This window comes from Chanodichthys erythropterus, chromosome 15 (assembly GCF_024489055.1).
Source record: "Chanodichthys erythropterus isolate Z2021 chromosome 15, ASM2448905v1, whole genome shotgun sequence".
Classification (NCBI taxonomy): domain Eukaryota; kingdom Metazoa; phylum Chordata; class Actinopteri; order Cypriniformes; family Xenocyprididae; genus Chanodichthys; species Chanodichthys erythropterus.
In genome coordinates, this window is record NC_090235.1 from 34,664,882 (window position 1) to 34,683,471 (window position 18,590).

At 36.1% G+C, this 18,590-nt stretch overlaps 1 protein-coding gene across 1 annotated transcript; it reads left to right on the top strand.

Moving 5' to 3' along the window:
* Positions 1-18,115, top strand: pdik1l (PDLIM1 interacting kinase 1 like). The gene is made up of 3 exons (XM_067361599.1): positions 1-107; positions 3,758-4,057; positions 11,418-18,115. Exons 2-3 carry the CDS (start codon positions 3,773-3,775, stop codon positions 12,156-12,158), a joined length of 1,026 nt encoding a protein of 341 aa, XP_067217700.1. The 5' UTR covers positions 1-107; positions 3,758-3,772; the 3' UTR covers positions 12,159-18,115.
* The last annotated feature ends 475 nt before the right edge of the window (positions 18,116-18,590 follow it).

Sequence of the window (18,590 nt, forward strand, 5' to 3'; positions counted from 1 at the left end):
AAGCGAGAGAGGCGAGGAGTGTGTGCGGCGGCCTCGCGCTTATAATGGCTGCCAAGAAAAGCAGAGCTGAGGAAAATCAGTTACATTGGGAATAAAATCGTGCACAGGTAAATGTTTCTTGTATTCGTGTGTGTGCGCGTGCAGCGGGACTCTTTGTCTGAGCATGTGTGGTGGGCTGCTACGCAGGTGCATGTGTTGCTACATGAAGGGTTTTGCATTGAAATACACCTTTACTCTTACTGTCACAACAACATACGAGCATTGTGCTTATGTTCTCTCGTGTGGTGGGCAGCTGCATTGTGTAATATTATGCTTAGACAGTAATATACAGCTGGAGAGGTGAAGAAAGCGGCGCTGTGGCCGAAAGAGACAAAACCGACAGGGCCTTTTACACAACAAGCACATGACTGCATTACAAACACAACTTCGATTGTAATCTTGCGATTTCTGCTCATGTGCTTCACTGTCCTTAGTCACATAGTTAAACAGTGAGTGTGTAATGTTAGCTTTGCCCTTTGATCGCTGTTTCCTCATGTCAAGCTGCTTCCGCACACACACACACACACACACTCACGCGCGCGCACACACGTGTTGGCAGTGCTGTCGAGTCTGTTTACCATTTGCACTAATGGCGTGTTTTTAAAATGTTTCTGGTCACTCCGATACAAAAGCGAGAGATTTGTTTAAAGAAACCGTTCGTGACTCGAAACTCTTCTAGAGAAACCCTCATGGTATAGATTAAATATATGAGCAATGGCTAAATTTGTGGAACTTGCATGTCCCTTAATGATTGTCAAGAAAGATGCTTTTTTTTTATAGAACTGATGAAATCAAAATATTGTAAAGGGTTAGTTCACCCAAAAATTAAAATTCTGTCATTTATTACTCACGCTCATGCCGTTCCACACCCGTAAGACCTCCGTTAATCTTCGGAACACAAATTTAGATATTTTTGTTAAAAATCCGATGGCTCCGTGAGGCCTGCATAGGGAGCAATGACATTTCCTCTTTCAAGATCCATAAAGGTACTAAAAACATATTTAAATCAGTTCATGTGAGTACAGTGGTTCAATATTAATATTATAGAGCGACGAGAATATTGGTGGGCCAAAAAAACTAAATAACGAATTATTTAGTGATGGCCGATTTCAAAACATTGCTTCAGGAAGCTTCGGAGCGTTATGAATCAGCGTATCGAATTACGATTCGGATCACTTGTCAAACCGCCAAACTCCCAAAATCACGTGACTTTGGCGCTTTGAACCGCTGATTCGACACACTGATTCATTAAGCTCTGAATCTTCATGAAGGAGTGTTTTGAACTCGGCCATCACTAAATAAGTGTTTTTTTTTTTTTTTTTTTTTTTTTGGTGCACCAAAAAATATTCTTGTCGCTTTATTGAACCACTGTACTAACATGAACTGATTTAAATATGTTTTTAGTACATTAATTGATCTTGAGAGAGGAAATGCCATTGCTGCTTATGGAAGCCTCACTGAGCCATCAGTTTTCAACCAAAATATCTTAATTTGTGTTCCGGAGATCACCAAAGGTCTTACGGGTGTAAAACGGCATGAGGGTGCGTAATAAATGACAGAATTTTTGGGTGAGCTAACACTTTAAGTGGCATCATCATGCACTCTGATGTTTTTTTTTTTTTTTTGTCCAATCAAATGCCTTCTGGAATGAAAATATCCCTCCTCCTAATACCATCTTTCTTCCACATAAAAAGGTAACTCAAGTAACAAATAATGGTTGATGGTAACTTGTGACATTATTCACTAACCGCCGTACTCGGATTTCAGTAGAAAACAAGTCAACACAGGAAAGAAATTTGCTTATTCATTATATACAAGGAAGGACTGTACTAACAAATGTTTGTATTTTGTTTTTGTGAATGAAATGGTCTCTCTATTCAAACAGTGTTAACTCCCCAACTTCTGAATATCACTACATCAACATGTCTTTTATTTTTACATTTTTCGAATGTGGTATCAGTTCATATTTTATATATTGAACCTGTTCTTCATTTATATAATTTTATGTTAATGAATGTTTATTTACATTGTTACATTTTCCTGGCAATAAAACACGTATTCATGTATTCATGTATTCATGTTATATAGCAACTTCTTGTAAAAAAAATGTCTGCCTTTATAAACTATTTTAGAGAAACCGTAATGTAGCTAATAAGTTTTGGTTCTTTCAATGTGAGATAAAGCCTACTGTTGTATTATCTTGAAGAGCCAGACTATTAAGTCTTTAATTATGTAGCTTCTGGCCAAACACAACCACTAGACAGAAAGTAGCTGACATCTGACCAACTATAGTTTACTAGGTTTTTAAATAAAATCTGAAAATTGATACTATTGCATTGCACTATTATTTTAGCTCTTTCACATAATAGCATAACAGTGTCTGTGAAAAGTTTGTACATTCAACAATAAAGAAATTAGTGGAAAATTGCTTACAGCTATGATCCAGAGACATGTTGGCTATAAACTGAATATCTTTCAAAGATTCTTGGCTGTGAACCCTTACCCCACAAATGTTGACAAATGATGACTTTTTCATCTAACTTCCTCGACTCCCACAAGTTGCATAGCTGTCAGCAAATGAGAGTGGAATTGGCAATTATTGGCAATGTAGAGTACAGTATTTATCAGACAGTTTGTCTGAGTCTTAGACTAATTGTTGTAAAATAAAGGATGTTAAGAGAAACCTAATACAAAAGCTTGCTGCTTTGCTGGGCTATAGACGATGAGAAAGTCTACCCTTTCCTAGTCTATAGTTAAAATTAACATTGCAGATAATATTGGTATAGAAGTTCCATGCCAGATGGAATTGCAATAATGATGGAACGGCATTGTGTGCTTAAAATTGGCAGGCTCATCCCTGCTTTGGAATAGGGATGCACTAATTATTTTCAAATAATGGCCAAAGTGGCCAGAATTTCTATGCTATTTTTGTACTACAAATAATATAAATATATTATAGAAATATAATATCTATACTATTAATTAAAACAAACAAAATACTGAATGTCATACTGCATGTGAACATTATAATGTACATAAATGGATATTCATGTTCAGAATTTCTAATTACATCTAAAATTACATTTGATAGTGTAATTTAAATTTCACTGTTATCACATAGGGATGAGCATATACCAGTATTTATCCAATATACACCAGGGATATTATTGTTAAAAAAAAAAAAAAAAATCCATTACTTGAAATAAAATAAAAATGATCTGAAGTTAAATGTATTATATAATTTTATTATTATTCTTGTTTATTATTTGAGCTAGTTTAGCATAATTTGTAATTTAATTTGAAGAAACTTTTTAAATTTTACACTTATTTTTCAAAAGTCATAAAAATGACAAGCACACTACCAAATTACTAAAACTTTAAAATTAAATTGAAAACAGAAAATTTAAAAATCTAATTCCAAATTCCAAACAACAAACTATAATAGTTTATCTATGCTATTAAATTAACACTGTTATCTACCAATAAATTAAGAAAAATATATTTTTGGTCAATATGGTATCCTACAAGTATATTATGAATACTTTTACTTTTAGTTCAAACTTTATAGGTAATTGTTGTCTGTACTTGCTTGAAAATTATTGTTGTTTTTGCAGTTCTACCACAAAATGACTCTAATTGTCATTAGAGTTCCTTGCAAATAGTGACTCAGTTCGTTCACGGTATATTGTCTGTTGTGGCTTTCTTCCACACAATACAGGTGAGGAAGAAGAGGATGGTGAGCAGTCAAGCCAAGTACGAGCTTATCCAGGAGGTGGGCAGGGGCAGTTACGGTGTGGTATACGAGGCAGCTGTACGGCAGACTGGTGCTCGTGTGGCTGTGAAGAAGATCCGCTGTCACTCCCCGGAGAATGTTGAGCTGGCCTTGAGGGAATTCTGGGCCCTGAGCAGTATCCAGAGCCAGCATCCCAACGTCATCCACCTGGAGGAATGCGTTCTCCAGAGAGACGGTCTCGCCCAGAGAATGAGCCATGGCTCCAGTTCCTCGCTCTATCTGGAGGTGCGTTTTCAACCTGCAAGCACAGTGAACATGAAGTGCAACAATTTTATTTTCATATTGTACTAGAGTCAAATCAAATCAAACATTGTCATCAAACTTGATGACAATGAAATGGAAATGCAAATCACTACATTCGTGCAGTTATTGGTAACTAATTGTAATTGTTCATACCCATAGAAAGTACTGAATAGGACATGTTTGCCATTTCTGGACGCTTTGGGAACAATTGCTGAATTAAATTTTGATTGGACGTAAATCATTTATTATCTGCGTATTAGTGCTCAGTGCTATGACTTTAGTATCCTGCCAGGAAACAGGAAATGGCTAAAGGAGGAAATGTAGCGGACAGTAGTTTTTGGTTTATGAATGGGTATACTAAATGCATTGGTGCATTGCCTGAACAATGCTGCCTTCATAATGGGGTAGTCGTGTTTAGGAGATAAGTGGGAATGAACAGCACAACATTGTTTTGACAATGTTTCATTACCCCCTTCTTTAACATTTGGGAATGTTTTCGCTGTACTGTTTTTGTAAGCATTCGGGCTGAACTATTATGGGCAATATTTTGTTTCTTTTTCCATTAATACTTTCAAAACACCGTTTTTAACTAAAAATGGAAAACTTTATGCGTTTTGGCCATTCAGTTTTTTACACCACAACACGTTTTGGGGGACTGAAAACGCAAACATTTTAAAACGATACGTTATCAGTTTCTGTGTAAACTACAAAAACGCAAATTTGTGAAAACGGTGATGTCATGTCCATATGTATCACGTGTTCACTAGGCGTGTAGTTTTTCTTTACAAAGTGACAGCACCAACTACTGACCTGGCATGCATAATACAGCATTTTTAACCGCTTTCGCGGATCCATGTGAATGGGGATCATTTTGACAACATTGTCATCTGTATGTGAAAAACGCAAGACAAAAAAAAAATCCGATTTTAGTACATCATTGTCATGTAAACATACCCTTATTCAGTGGCGGAGGCAGAAAGTGGATGGTGGGTGGGCCTCTAAAAGTGTGGGTGGGCCAGAATAATTTGCATCATCCCATGTTTTTTCAACTGGCTTAATTTGGGAGGGAAATAATATGATGGGCCGTCCCAGAACTTGCCAAGGTATGGCAAGTTCAAATTATGTTATAACACTATTACATGACAATATCAATTCAAGTAAATCTAGAACGAGATAAGAACAAGACAAAACTGCAGTTACAACATTAACCACAGCACCAACCGATTACAAAAAATAAACTTAAAATAATAATAATAATAATAATCACATATTTGGAAATATCTCAATGCGCCTGGAAAACGCACTGCATGCGCGTCGCTTCCATTATGAGCGCAGCTGCCTTAATTTAGGCCAACTAAAATATATTGTTAGACCAACAATATCTTACCAATTAAGTAATAAAGACATGTATTTAAGAAATTCAATAAAAACAGAATTTTGCTTCAGCCTTATTCAAAGGCCGCAGAAACATTGGTTTCATTTGTTACGCACTTCAATCCATTCAACACCCGACGTTCTTGCTTTCTTCCTATTTATTAAATAGACTATAGGCAATTGGTTGATGAAACACTGATTGCAATTAAGATAGGCCTAAAATTTCTACAAAACGAAATTCACTTTAAAGAGAGGCTTACTATAAAACAAAACTTAACCTAATGAAGTGGTCAAACTACAAACTACCACAAGCGTCTATTCTCTTCAGAAAGTTCCTTTTAAAACTGCTCTCAAAACTCATTTATTCAATCTCAATTTTCAAGCTCTATGCTTGTTTTTGTAAATTTAATGTAGATTAACTTTCTTTGTCTGTTCCATCGGGTCGATCACGTGTTGTAAACTGACTGTAGGCCTACTTAACCCTCTGGCCGACGAATGCGCCGGCGCGTTCTCATGGATTTTTTTCCTCATGACAGCTTAAACAACTTAGAACAGGCCTTCCATCATTTTTGGTGATAGTCTGATTAGTGCAAGACTACAAATGGTCTACTTTTATTTGTGCACGCTCACAATAACAACAACCTTATACTTTTGTAAAATAAATAAAAAACAGGGTGCGCTTTCAGCTCTCTCTGTGAGAATCTTCCTTAAATGTCAAAAAAATGAACTTAAACACATCGAATAATTGTACCTAAAAGAAAGAGACATCTCCATTCGATAAGAAATGTGTAGGTCTGTGTTAAATGAGGCGATCTATCCGCTGGAATGTGTTGTTTCTGAAATCATGGCCTAGTGCTCGTTGCGGCTGTTATCAGTTCTCTTGGCGCTCATGCACATGCGCAGTCTTCACACAGACAATCGAGCGTTTCGTTCTGGTAAAAGCACAAAACAAAATGCACACAACGTGCCCTTGCTCTTGATGTAGCTACAATCACTGATGAACACCTTTTGGTTTCAATGAGAGAAAAAAAAAAAAGATGAGGGCGGATTAGAACCTCAGAAACGCTTGCCAAAAATTCTACCACAAGACCATTACAATACACGATCTGATTCGGTGATTTTATGTATTTATTCGCTGATGTGAAGAATCTTGGCAATACTTAAATTCTATTATTAATATTTATATTTATCTTAATATTTATATTAATATAGTCACTTCGTCGCCAGGGCCACTTGCGATGTGGCAGGGCACGCTAAGTTCGTTGCGGGCCTCCCTGCAACATGGGTCCCAGTGCGGCTACACTGTCTGTATTTATGCCACTGACATGTACATTTCAGAAAGCCCCTTGCTCACAAATATTACATGCAAAAAATATTGCATTACATTGTATGGCTGATGTCTGTTCTAAACAAGTCAGAGTTGGATTGGTTTTGAATTGAAGATGTTGATATCGTCATAAAGTCATTTAGTCTATCTGTTAGTTCTCGTTCAAATGATAAAAGTTGTTACGGCGTCCTGTCATCTTTGTCAAGACATTTTTCTTTATTAAATGCATCATAGATGGTGGGTTAGCCTTTTTTTTTTTTTTTTTTACATAAAATGGGCACTGCTGGTTGAAATCCAGATATTTGCGCGAAGAACAACAAGCTACTGGCGTGTGACGTAACTTGATAAGAATGCTAATTAGTCTACTTCTAATTAGGGTTTTAATCATTTTAATGCATGACAACAAATCAAATTTAAAAAAGTTATTGAATTGTTAAACGTTAGAAAATTGTTTTTATTAAAAAAAAATTATGTATTTCCCTGGATCTGACTGGGTGGGCAAGCTGTCAATGTGGCCCACCTGTAGCTCCGCCCCTGCCCTTATTCATACATTCCCGCTGTTTGTTACCCATTCAGTATGACTATAAAATAATGATTTTTAGTGGTTATTAAATAAAAATAAGAAATATTCTAATATTGTCAAATAAAAACACCAAATATTTCATTTAAAAATGTATATTTTGTTGTACAACTGTAAAATTCGAATATTTGTTAACATCTTAATTTAATTTCCAAAAGTTAATCCATCAGTATTTTATTTTGTCAATTTCCCAGCAAATAAATGGATATCATGAGCAGAGCACACAGTGCAGCTTCACTCTGAAACCTGCAGCGCAAATAGTTATTTAAATAAATCACAGCCTTTGCGTTTTGATGATCACTCTAAGCTAAATAACAATATCGATTTTATGATATCATGCAGCCCAGTTTTCTAGCTATAAACCTTACCTCAATTATCATTGATTTATCATAGTGCTTTTTCCGTGTTACTACTACATTAACCATCATTCTTTCTGACATTGTTATAAAATAAAGCTTAACATGCATTGTTTGCTCTTTACCATGTTATTTTAGTGCTAAGCTTCCTGTCTTTGTCAGTAATTGAAAATAAGAAAACAGAAAATTAAATTGCCCCTTGCATCCACTTTATCCTGAAAATCCAACATTACATTCATTGTAATTACTACTCCCGTAAGTAGGAACTTCCCAGGAGGACTTGAAGGCCGCATATTCCCTCTATAATTTGGGGTTTAGGATCTTGTCCCACAGACACTGACCAGACATGTTTCTTATGAATATATGGACTGTAAGCGAACAGTTGACAGATTCGACAAATAAATAGCTTTCAACTGCATAATATTATCATAGCCTTCACAAACAATGCAGATTTACAGATTGTACTGTTCTGACAGTCTAATAGTGACTCTTGGCAAGTTGAAAACGTTGTCTCCATCCTGCAAAAAAATATATAATATAATATAATATAATATTATATTATATTATATTATATTATATTATATTATATTATATTATATTATATTATATTATATTATATTATATTATATTATATTATATTATATTATATTATATTATATTATATTATATTATATTATATTATATTATATTATATTATATTATATTATATTATATTCAACATTTGAAGTGGATCAAAAAAGTTGTCTTAAAAAGGTTTTAGGACAGCTTTGATGAAAGGTTTTGATCCACTTCAAATGTTGACTACTGTATAAAAATATGTAATATAATAGGAATACAGACTACTTGGACTACTCTACAAAGGAGACAGCACTCTATAATACAAGTGGAGGATTATAGTATTCTATGCCATTTTGTGTTGGGTCAAGTTGCATAAAGACATGAGGATGTTGTGACTGGATGAAAACAAGCCAGTGCGCAGCACAGTAATAGGTTGTTATTCCTGGCCTTTTGAGATATGGTTGATTAGCACTCTTGCTGCTATAATTATGAGCCTGCAGAGGGCCATTTGTCTGCTGACCTCTGTCTGTGCAAAGCCTTCAGCATCTTCTGTCAAAAGGCAGCTGATGAAGGGAAACGTGCTTCAGATAGACACACAAATCTCAAATACTTGTAAAGGTTCTTAACTGTCTTTAACTTTTTAGAACGGGTCAATATCTATTTAATATCACCACTTTTAGGTAAAGCAATATATTCAAAACATAATTTTGAGGTTAACACCATTTTGAACCTCTAGAGCCAGTTGAATTGAATGCTGTGGTTTAGGAACAGACAACTAATCATAAACCACACAAGGTTTACTTCATTAAATATTAATGCTAATAGACTTTCACACAGTATAGGATCAGAATCTTAGGGAAATTTGTTTTGAGCTCAAAAAGCAGAGCTAATCTGAAAACACAAATCCATGTGGAGGTTATCGAGGGAAGGATGTGGTTAAATGTGCCAACACATGACGTGCAACAGTGTTTGTCTGTAACACGCATCTCCTCTGTGGACAGTGCTGTTGTTTTTGTGCTTCACATTCAAGATGTGCTCTGATTGGTTCCCTGTGCAGACAGATGGTGCAGCGTTTATAGGTTGGTGCTGTTTTGCAATACCCTGCAAGATGGTGAAGAAAACATAGCTGCCAAAGCTGGTTGTGTAATTGCATAACTTGATTGATGCAGTGTGGACTAGGCCATCATCCAGTCAATATTGAAACTTATACAAAGGAGTGACATCACTTTTTTTTTTTTTTTTTTAAGACACTTCTGTTTTAAGCTACTGTTAATATCTCATACAGCATATATTCCCTCTTGTTTTTGTTTAAGGTAACAGACTAAGTGGAGAGAAGTTATTAATAAACTTGCACAATTTAGTTCTGCAAAGTAAAATTACTCCATCTAATTCAGATATTATTTATGTGCTATGTATTTTTTTTTTGTGCTTATTATGCGTTCCATTCAGTCACAATTTCCATCTTCCTCCTAAAATCTAAAACTTTAATTTTTACAAAGGTGCAACATATGATGTCGGGTTGAAAATGGTGACACCTGGGAAAATGTACATGGACCATAATAAACGTTAGCAAATAAATTTGCATCAATGTTTCAAAGTTCTTAAATGACCTATTTAATAACTGTTAGCAGAGACAAATCACAGTAAACTATTTTATTTGTTGATAATACCTGTGCAATAAATGCTAGTGTTGCATAGCATCAATTGTCTTCCGCAACTTGCCAGGAGGCTGTCAAACATTAACCATAACAATGTTGCTTTGCAGATACTCATAATTTGATGTATGAAGAATAACAAAACAGTAGCACTGGCTTCTTTTTGAGTTGGATATGTATCAGATAGGAATATCCTACATCTAATTTTGGATGGAACACATCATTAGTATAACATCAAACTCAATCGCAGCTCACTATTTATTTATTTATTTATTTTTTAACAGAGCATTTGCCTCTCTAAGTGATTGTTTTAATGGATGTTGATGTGGATGGATGGGATTTAAAGTCTCTTGATGGAGTCAGTTTAAGATTTCAGCTATGAAGTTTGGCTTCTATCCTGGAACATCTTTAGTTTTATCCTACTAAACTTCCCCTAGAGTATCCTTAGAAAGCAAATAATATTGGAACAGGATGAAATGGCTGGAAGGTTTTTTTTTTTTTTTTTTTTTTTTTTTTTAATTTTCCCACAACTTTTGTTAGACATGAATGATTCCTCAAATTGTGCGGCTAGTTTTTGAGAGGTGTGCTATTACCTGTCTAATCAATCTAAATTATGATTTTTCCCCGGTGGGAAAAAAAAAAAAAAGGTGGCGCAAAAAAAAATCCAATGGACTTGAATTGAAGGAGGGATTCAATCTTTTGACTAGGGTTCCGGATGGTTGATTATTTGTCCAAAATGCTTGTCCAAATTCTATGCGCTCAAAAAAAGACAAAATAACTAGTCCATTCTCAGGTGTGAAAAACAAAGTTATGTCAACCAAATAGCCAAACTTGTCCGAACACTGAAAAACATACAGTTAGACCAAAGCAAGAGTATATTAAAAATGTCTTTAATTTAACATTTGCAAAGTGAAAAAAGTGCAAAAATGTGAAATGTCTAAAAACCAGACCAAAGAGCAGACGTTTCAGCCCCTGCTTTCTTCAATGCTCATGTAACAAACAGAAACAACACTTTTATAGGCGCAATTGCAAACTGATATCAGCTGAGCTTAATCAGTAAGTGGTGGGTGATTATCAAAACCAATTTAAAAAAAAAAAAAGAAAAGAAAAATTACAAGGGGGAAAAAAATAAAAAAAATATGCAAGATCCATCTCTTTATTCAATCCAATTGACCATTAAAAATTCAACCACAAGTGTCATTGCATAAATCTATACAAAATGTGAGCCTTTACACCCTTCAACTCCAACCCTGGAGGGCAAGTGTCCTGCTGAGTTTAGTTTCAACTCTAACCAAGCACAGGAGTTGTCAAAAGTACCGACTTCAATACCAAGTCAGTACTGAAATTTTAAAAATGTGATGCTTTGACAGACAGGTGGGTTCACTTGGGATTGGTACTAAAGTCTGCAGTACACTGCCCTCCAGGAATAGAGTTGAAGAGCCCTGTTTTACACGATTGGTTTTAACTTTTGTATTTATTTATATCCACTCAGTTGGTGGAGACATCCTTGAAAGGTGAGATCACGTTTGACCCCCGCTGCGCCTACTACCTGTGGTTCGTCATGGACTTCTGCGATGGTGGAGACATGAATGCCTATCTACTGTCCCGCAAACCCAGCCGCAAGACCAACACCAGCTTCATGCTGCAACTGGGCAGCGCTCTTGCCTTCCTGCATCGCAACCAGATCATCCACCGGGACCTCAAACCCGACAATATTCTCATCTCGCAGGGCCGCACCCCAGCCGGGTCCCCCGAACCCACCCTGAAAGTGGCTGACTTTGGCCTCAGCAAGGTCTGCTCCTGTTCGGGCCTGAACCCTGAAGAACCAGCCAGCGTCAACAAGTGTTTCTTGTCCACAGCTTGTGGAACGGACTTCTACATGGCCCCTGAAGTCTGGGAGGGCCACTACACTGCCAAGGCTGACATTTTTGCTTTGGGGGTGATCATATGGGCCATGGTGGAACGGATAACGTTTGTGGATGTAGAGACTCAGAAGGAGCTTTTAGGGAGCTATGTACAGCAGGGGGAGGATATTGTCCCCTTGGGGGAGGCTCTGCTGGAGAATCCCAAGATGGAGCTACTCATCCCAGCCCGGAAGAAAAGCATGAATGCTGGCATGAAGCAGCTGATTCGAGAGATGCTTTCCGCCAATCCACAGGAGCGACCAGATGCTGTTGAGCTGGAGCTCAGGCTGGTTCGGATCGCATGCAGGGAACTTGATTGGGATACGTGAAAGGAAAGCTTCTTGGACATGGGGTAAACCTTTGGAAAAACAGGCTCTGAGCTTGAAGTGAAGGTAAAAATGTTGTTCGGCCCTGTCCCAAATGGCACCCTTGATGTAGGCTTGGGGTCTTTGAAATCCATAATACCCATTTGTCAATTCAGATTTTAGGCTCCTTTTGCTGAGCCTACAATGGTGTGGACGATTACCTAACATTTTCCATGCTGCAAAGTATAGACTTTGAGGAACGTCTCACAGGCTAAGGGTGCTGTTTGGGACAGGGTCTTTGTGGGCAGGATTGGGTTTTTCGAGGGTGTTTGCACTGGTCCTTTAGTTTAGTACAGCATTCATTGATGAAAAACAGCCTTTACAATGTTAAATATTACTGACTCACCTGTTCACAAGAACATTGGGACTTTCATTGACCGTAGTCTAAATGGGCTTCAGGTTTCATTGATGAAAAACATCAGATATCCACCTTCCATTGACCATAAACCACAGTGACCCAGATAAACCACAGAGGTCCACAGAATTCCTAGGACATTCCCAGCACTAAGACATGAGAGAGCATGTAGATTAGGGCTGGGCGATATAGCTACAATATAAATTTGTAAAATATTTTGGCTTCATGAAATATTCAATATTTGCCTTTTGATGGTCTTTGGTTTATATGCATTTTCTTTGCCAATGATTTGGAGGAAGGGGTGCAAAACTGGACTACTGACATGGTCTTTAGGAATCGTAATGGCTAGAAAAATGGTATTGAAGTCATGTTTGCTCATTTTGTCACCAACAACATAATAGTGAATATATACATATATATTCAATTTAATGCCCAGCCCTATTGTAGATTTAATATAGCACAGCAGAAAGACTCACAACTCTTTAGTTCTCTATGACAGCTAGTCTCACCTCACTCCCGGTGCTAATTCAAATTGTAATGCAAAGCGGAAAACATGCAGCAAATAATGGCTTTTTTTTACAGCCACCTTGACTTTTTTTTTTTTTTTTCACAGTCAATTTAGCAGCTTTTTTACAACAGGATCAATATCTGTGTTTCTGTACTTCACAAACAAAAGGGCTTCAGGGAGTTGTATTTGTATCACTAAATCTTTTCTACAAAAACCTTCAAGGCAATAGTTTGTCAAAAGACATGGTTAATTTTTCTAATATTTATCATCCTGCTAGAGATTTGAATAATCGGCGAATACCCATTTTAATAATAATAATTTAAAAAAAAAACACGAAGATCGAGTTTCAAGCGAATTCAGACGTGTAGTTTCTGATATAAACTGACAGATATGTACAGACTTATTCTGTCTTTACTTCCTACTGGAAACTAAATGACTAAAGGCAGCTCTGTGTACTGTATGCGTGTCCATTTCAGAACACCAGATGTAAAGTGATTCAACATAGTCTTGAATTGAGGATCTAAGTTTTCTCCTCTCTGGATTATGGCTTAATTGACCCTTCGCAAAGACCCACCCCCCTTAGTTACTGTTGCTTTGTCCTGACAAGCCATGGCGCTGTCATGCCACACGCAGTGAAAAATACATCGCGGAGAAAAGAGGACACTGACAACAGCACTACAGACAAGACAGAGCAGGTTACTTATGATATTAAAGTCCCAGCTTTCAATTTTTTTTTTTTTTTTTTTTTTAAGAAATTTGAACAATAAAAAAACATTTTGTGGCTCTTTAATGTGTTGTGCTTCAGCTCAAGTGGCTCGTGAACGATCATCTCTTCCTACTAATTAATTTATAGCATCAAATAAACATGAATGAACATGAGAAGGAATGTTGTTTTAAAACGTGGAAAGACGTAAATACACACCATTTTTCAAGTTCAAGTCCGCCGAGGTTAATCTAACTCCTGACTGCTTTGTCAGACAAAATGGCAGATTCGGCACTATGATTGGTTAGAACGCTTGTCAATCAAACTCCCGGCGAAGGGTCAATTAAATCCTATCAGATTTAAAAACGGAAAAGCTGGCACTTTCCACAAGCAGGGTATAAATGGGAAAGTAAAATTTGGTTGCGCTAGTGGGGGCTAGACTTCGATAACAGGGTTGAATGGTTGCGCTTCACAAATGCTCTACAATTTGTGTAAAAATTGAGAAAACAGAATAAGATTTACTTCCTGCAATGCTATAGAAAGAGTCAAACATAAGAGAATGTCTTTGATTGTAATGCTTTGTTAAATGATTTAAACAAAGTTAACACCATTTGTACCTTATTTGTGGAAAGTACCGTCTGCCCTTTCAGACAGAATGGCTACTATTACTTTAGCTGATGGATTCGGTTAAACATTGACTTGAATTCATAGACTGAAAATCAGTCTGGAATGAACCATGGCGTTGTGGTCGACAAGTTAATTAGAGATACTTGCCCACAACCTTGTGATCTTTACACCCAGTGATCCTCATATGAAAGCTGTGAACAACCAGCCTCGATCAAAAACACGAAACCTCATGTATTAGCACCGAGAGAGTTACGCACTACAACAAACACCAGTGTACTAATGCATGCAACTCCTCTCACCTTCAGGGAAATGCGTACAGGGAGTGTGAACGGATAAAAACTTTGATGCCAACACACACACAACCATAAGCCTCTGTGAGTCGGGGATCTCACGTCTTTGACACACGATACCAGCGAGCTGAATTTGATCTCCACTTCACTGTGTCATTTCTGTCTGGAATCCCAGAGTGCCGAATCTTACCGGTAATCCCTTCCGCCACGCTCATGACAGACTAACTCTAAGCCTGTTACGTTTCTGAGGTATTAGGCTAAGAAAGCATTCTCTGGGACAGAAACTGCCATTCAGGTCAACGTTTTGTACAATTTTACAGGCAATTCAGACATGAGTCCTCGTGGTAGTAGTACCTCTGTCCCTTTAAACGCACGACACGTCTATTTCCTAAGTGACAAGCAAAAGCATTAATATTTAATGCTGTGTGTATCCATATATTTTTCACCTTGTCAAGTGGGGTATGATGTAAATGCCAGAACCAGCTAAATATTAATTCAGAGCAATGGCTTAAATCATCCCTCTCAAAGTGTTTTTTTTTCTTTTTTTCCCTTTTGTGAAAGCTTCTCTTCCAACTGTGGTATTATGCGATAATCCACATTATCGCAAGAATAAAGGATAAAAGGATTATTTTCACAGAGCCACTACTTCATAATCACCCAAATATTGTTTAATCTTCCTTTTTTCTTTTAGATTACCATAATTTATGCCTTATTTTTAAATCCTATTGCCCTTATGAGCACTTGATTCGGCTGTGTGTTTCCTGGAGTTCTCTCAAAGGACAGGGCTACATTTGCCTCACAAACACTTGGTTGTGTTGGTTAGAAAGGATTGAAAAGTGAAAGTGTTGCTATTTGTCAGTATTAATAAAAGAACTTCATGGATGGGACATATGTGTCCACTGAATTGTGCATCCGTGTAGCCGACATGCAGACGAATGTCACTTGTCACATGCAGACGAATGTAAGCTCGTGGCCCAATAGAAACATTGTGGGAAAAGAGCAAATTAAAGGTGTGGCGCTGTCTTACGCTATGTTCACACCGCAATTGCGTGTCTTAAACCTGATTCAAGATGGATCTGTTTTTGGTTAAGTGTGAACAGCAAAAATCCCATTTAATCTCTTTTTTTTTCTTCTTTTCCCCTAAGCCACTTTTGTATTATTCAGATACACAGCTCATTTTATTGACCCGTGTCCTGTTTAAAATATATGGTGCCCAAAAACTATTTGGACATTTAATTTACACTTAAAGGGTTAGTTCACCCAAAAATGAAAATTCTGTCATCTACTCACCCTCATGTTGTTCCAAACCCGTAAGACTTGCGTTCATCTTCAGAACACAAATGAAGTTAATATATAAGTTAACAAATATTTTTAATAAAATCTGAGTTTTATACTCTCCATTGACAGCTATGCAGCTACCACTTAAAAGTGATTATAAGACTAATCCATATAAATTAAGTGTTTAAGTCCAAGTTTTCTGAAGAGAGATGATTGAATGAACATTGACTTTAGGCTTTTATTTGCATATAAACATCAGCAAACATGAACAAGCTCAACCGAACCTGTTTGACGCGCGAGGATGAACCTCATTAGTTCTCGCATGTCAAGCAAGCATGATTGAGCCTCCTTTTATCATAACTGATGAATGTTTGTATGTGAATAAAAGCCAAAATACGTATGGATTAGTTTTACGATCTCTTTATGAACTTTTTGAAGCATCAACAACATTGGTAGTTGCGTAGCTTGTCTATGGAGGGACAGAAATTGCTCCAATTTTATTAAAGATATCTTCATTTTTGTACTAGTCTTACAGGTTTAGAATGACATTAAGGTGAGCAATTACAGAATTTTCATTTGAGTAAACTAACCCTTTAAAAATGTATTCATTTTACTGTTTTAGATTAAATGTCAAAGCAAGAATCATCATCTGCCCTTAAATGCTGCTAGAGCTTTTCTGAGCCTTTTTTTTTTTTTTTTTTTTTTTTTTGCAGTGACATTTAATCAACTGGTGTCACAAGGTGATTTTTAATAGATGTATTAAGAAAGTTCTCCTTAAGTTCACCCAGGTGTCCTAACCATACATAACATGTTCCACGAATGCTTCACTTTAAACAGTCACAACAGAAGTTAAAATGTTAATGCATAGATTCATGAAGTCCAAAGTTGCAAATACTTTTGATATATCGTTCAGATGTTTGGGGTCATTAAGATTTTTTTTTTTTTTTTGAGTCATTTTAGCTGCATCTATTTGATCAAAAATACAGTAGAAACAGTAATATTTTGAAATATTACAATTTTAAAGAATTGTTTTGTTTTAATATATTGTAAAATGTAATTTATTCCTGTGATGGCAAAGCTGAATTATCATCAGCAATTTCTCCAGTCTTCAGTCACATGATAAATCATTCTAATATGCTTATTTACTACTCAAGAAACATTATTATCATTGATGATGAAAACAGTTGTTGAGATTAATGTTTGGAAACTGGTGCGTTTTGTCTGGATTTTTGATGCATAGAAAGTTCAAAAGAACAGTATTTATTTTAAAATTGATTTTTGGTTACAATTTAAAAGTCTTTACTGTCACTTTTGTTTTAATGACCCCAAACTTTTGAACGGTACTGTAATTTGCTAGGGTTGCGGTTTTACGCACACGGATCAATTTAAGATTAGCGTCTGATATGGGATGCATTTAAAGTTGGTAAAAGCCTGATTGGGGCAGAAAATTGAGTTTGGATGCTTTATCTTGCGGTGTGAACAGACTTAAAACAAGCACCTCATTACTTTATCCTGAAATGAGTTTTTCCCTTCTTGACTAATAAAAAATGACCCACAATAATTTTCACTTGGGAAGTTTTTTTTTTTCTCTTCTGTACATACTGTACATGAACATCTTATGCCTGAAATGCACAGATGACTTCCTGATGGTTTTATGTGTTTGAATGATTGGTGAGTTTGTATCGTGGGCTGGGCTGTCCATCATTGGTTGTTAAAAGTAGCGTGATGACATGAGTTCATTACCTTCTGTGTTTTTTTTTGTTTGTTTTTTTTTTGTTTGTTTTTTGTGCTGTTTCAGTGTGTCTACTGATATGATCTGATATACTGATATATGTGTTAAACTGGGAGCACAACTGTATTTCAATTTTGTAACAAAGAAAATCTGGTTTGAAAGAAGCACTACGAAATATTTCCCACAGTGCCCTGCTCACAGATTCCCCCCAAGCCTCTGACAGCCTGACCTGATTTATGATCAACTACTGGGAACTTTGTGGTGTTGCACTGTGACTTGAAAAGTGCTTTTCTTTCTATCTTTCTTTCTTTCTTCTTTCCTTCTTTCTTTTTTTCCCACAGACACTTTGTGTTCTTGTAAAGTATTTTGAGATAAACAGAATTTCATGAGAGGGGATCTTCTAAGTGAATGTGTAATTTATTGTTGGGGTTGGCTTTATTAATAAAAATTTTACTTGAATCATGTTTTATTGAAGTATTTATTTATTTAGAAATGCATAACAAGTCTCTGTGTTGGCCAAGATTACATTTTAATGACCTGTCTAAGTGTTTCTAAAGTAGAAGGTCAGCAATTTGCTTTTTGCCAGTGAGTACTTGGCAAAAATTATAGTAACTTTATAGAGCCATAAAAACACTGTGGTATGCATCATGTTCTAACAACTGAATATTTTTACCATTACTTTGAAATACACAGATCACAGATAACAGAAAATATGAATATTATATTATTATTATTATTGTTGTTATTTATAAAAATACATTTGTGGAGGAAATTCCCAATGAGAATATGCATAAGCATTTTGGTACAAAGTGGCTATAATTTTCTTATTTTATTATTTAACTTCTATTACATAAACATATTTAGCATCCTAAAGGGATATAGTTCACCAAAAAATAATATTTT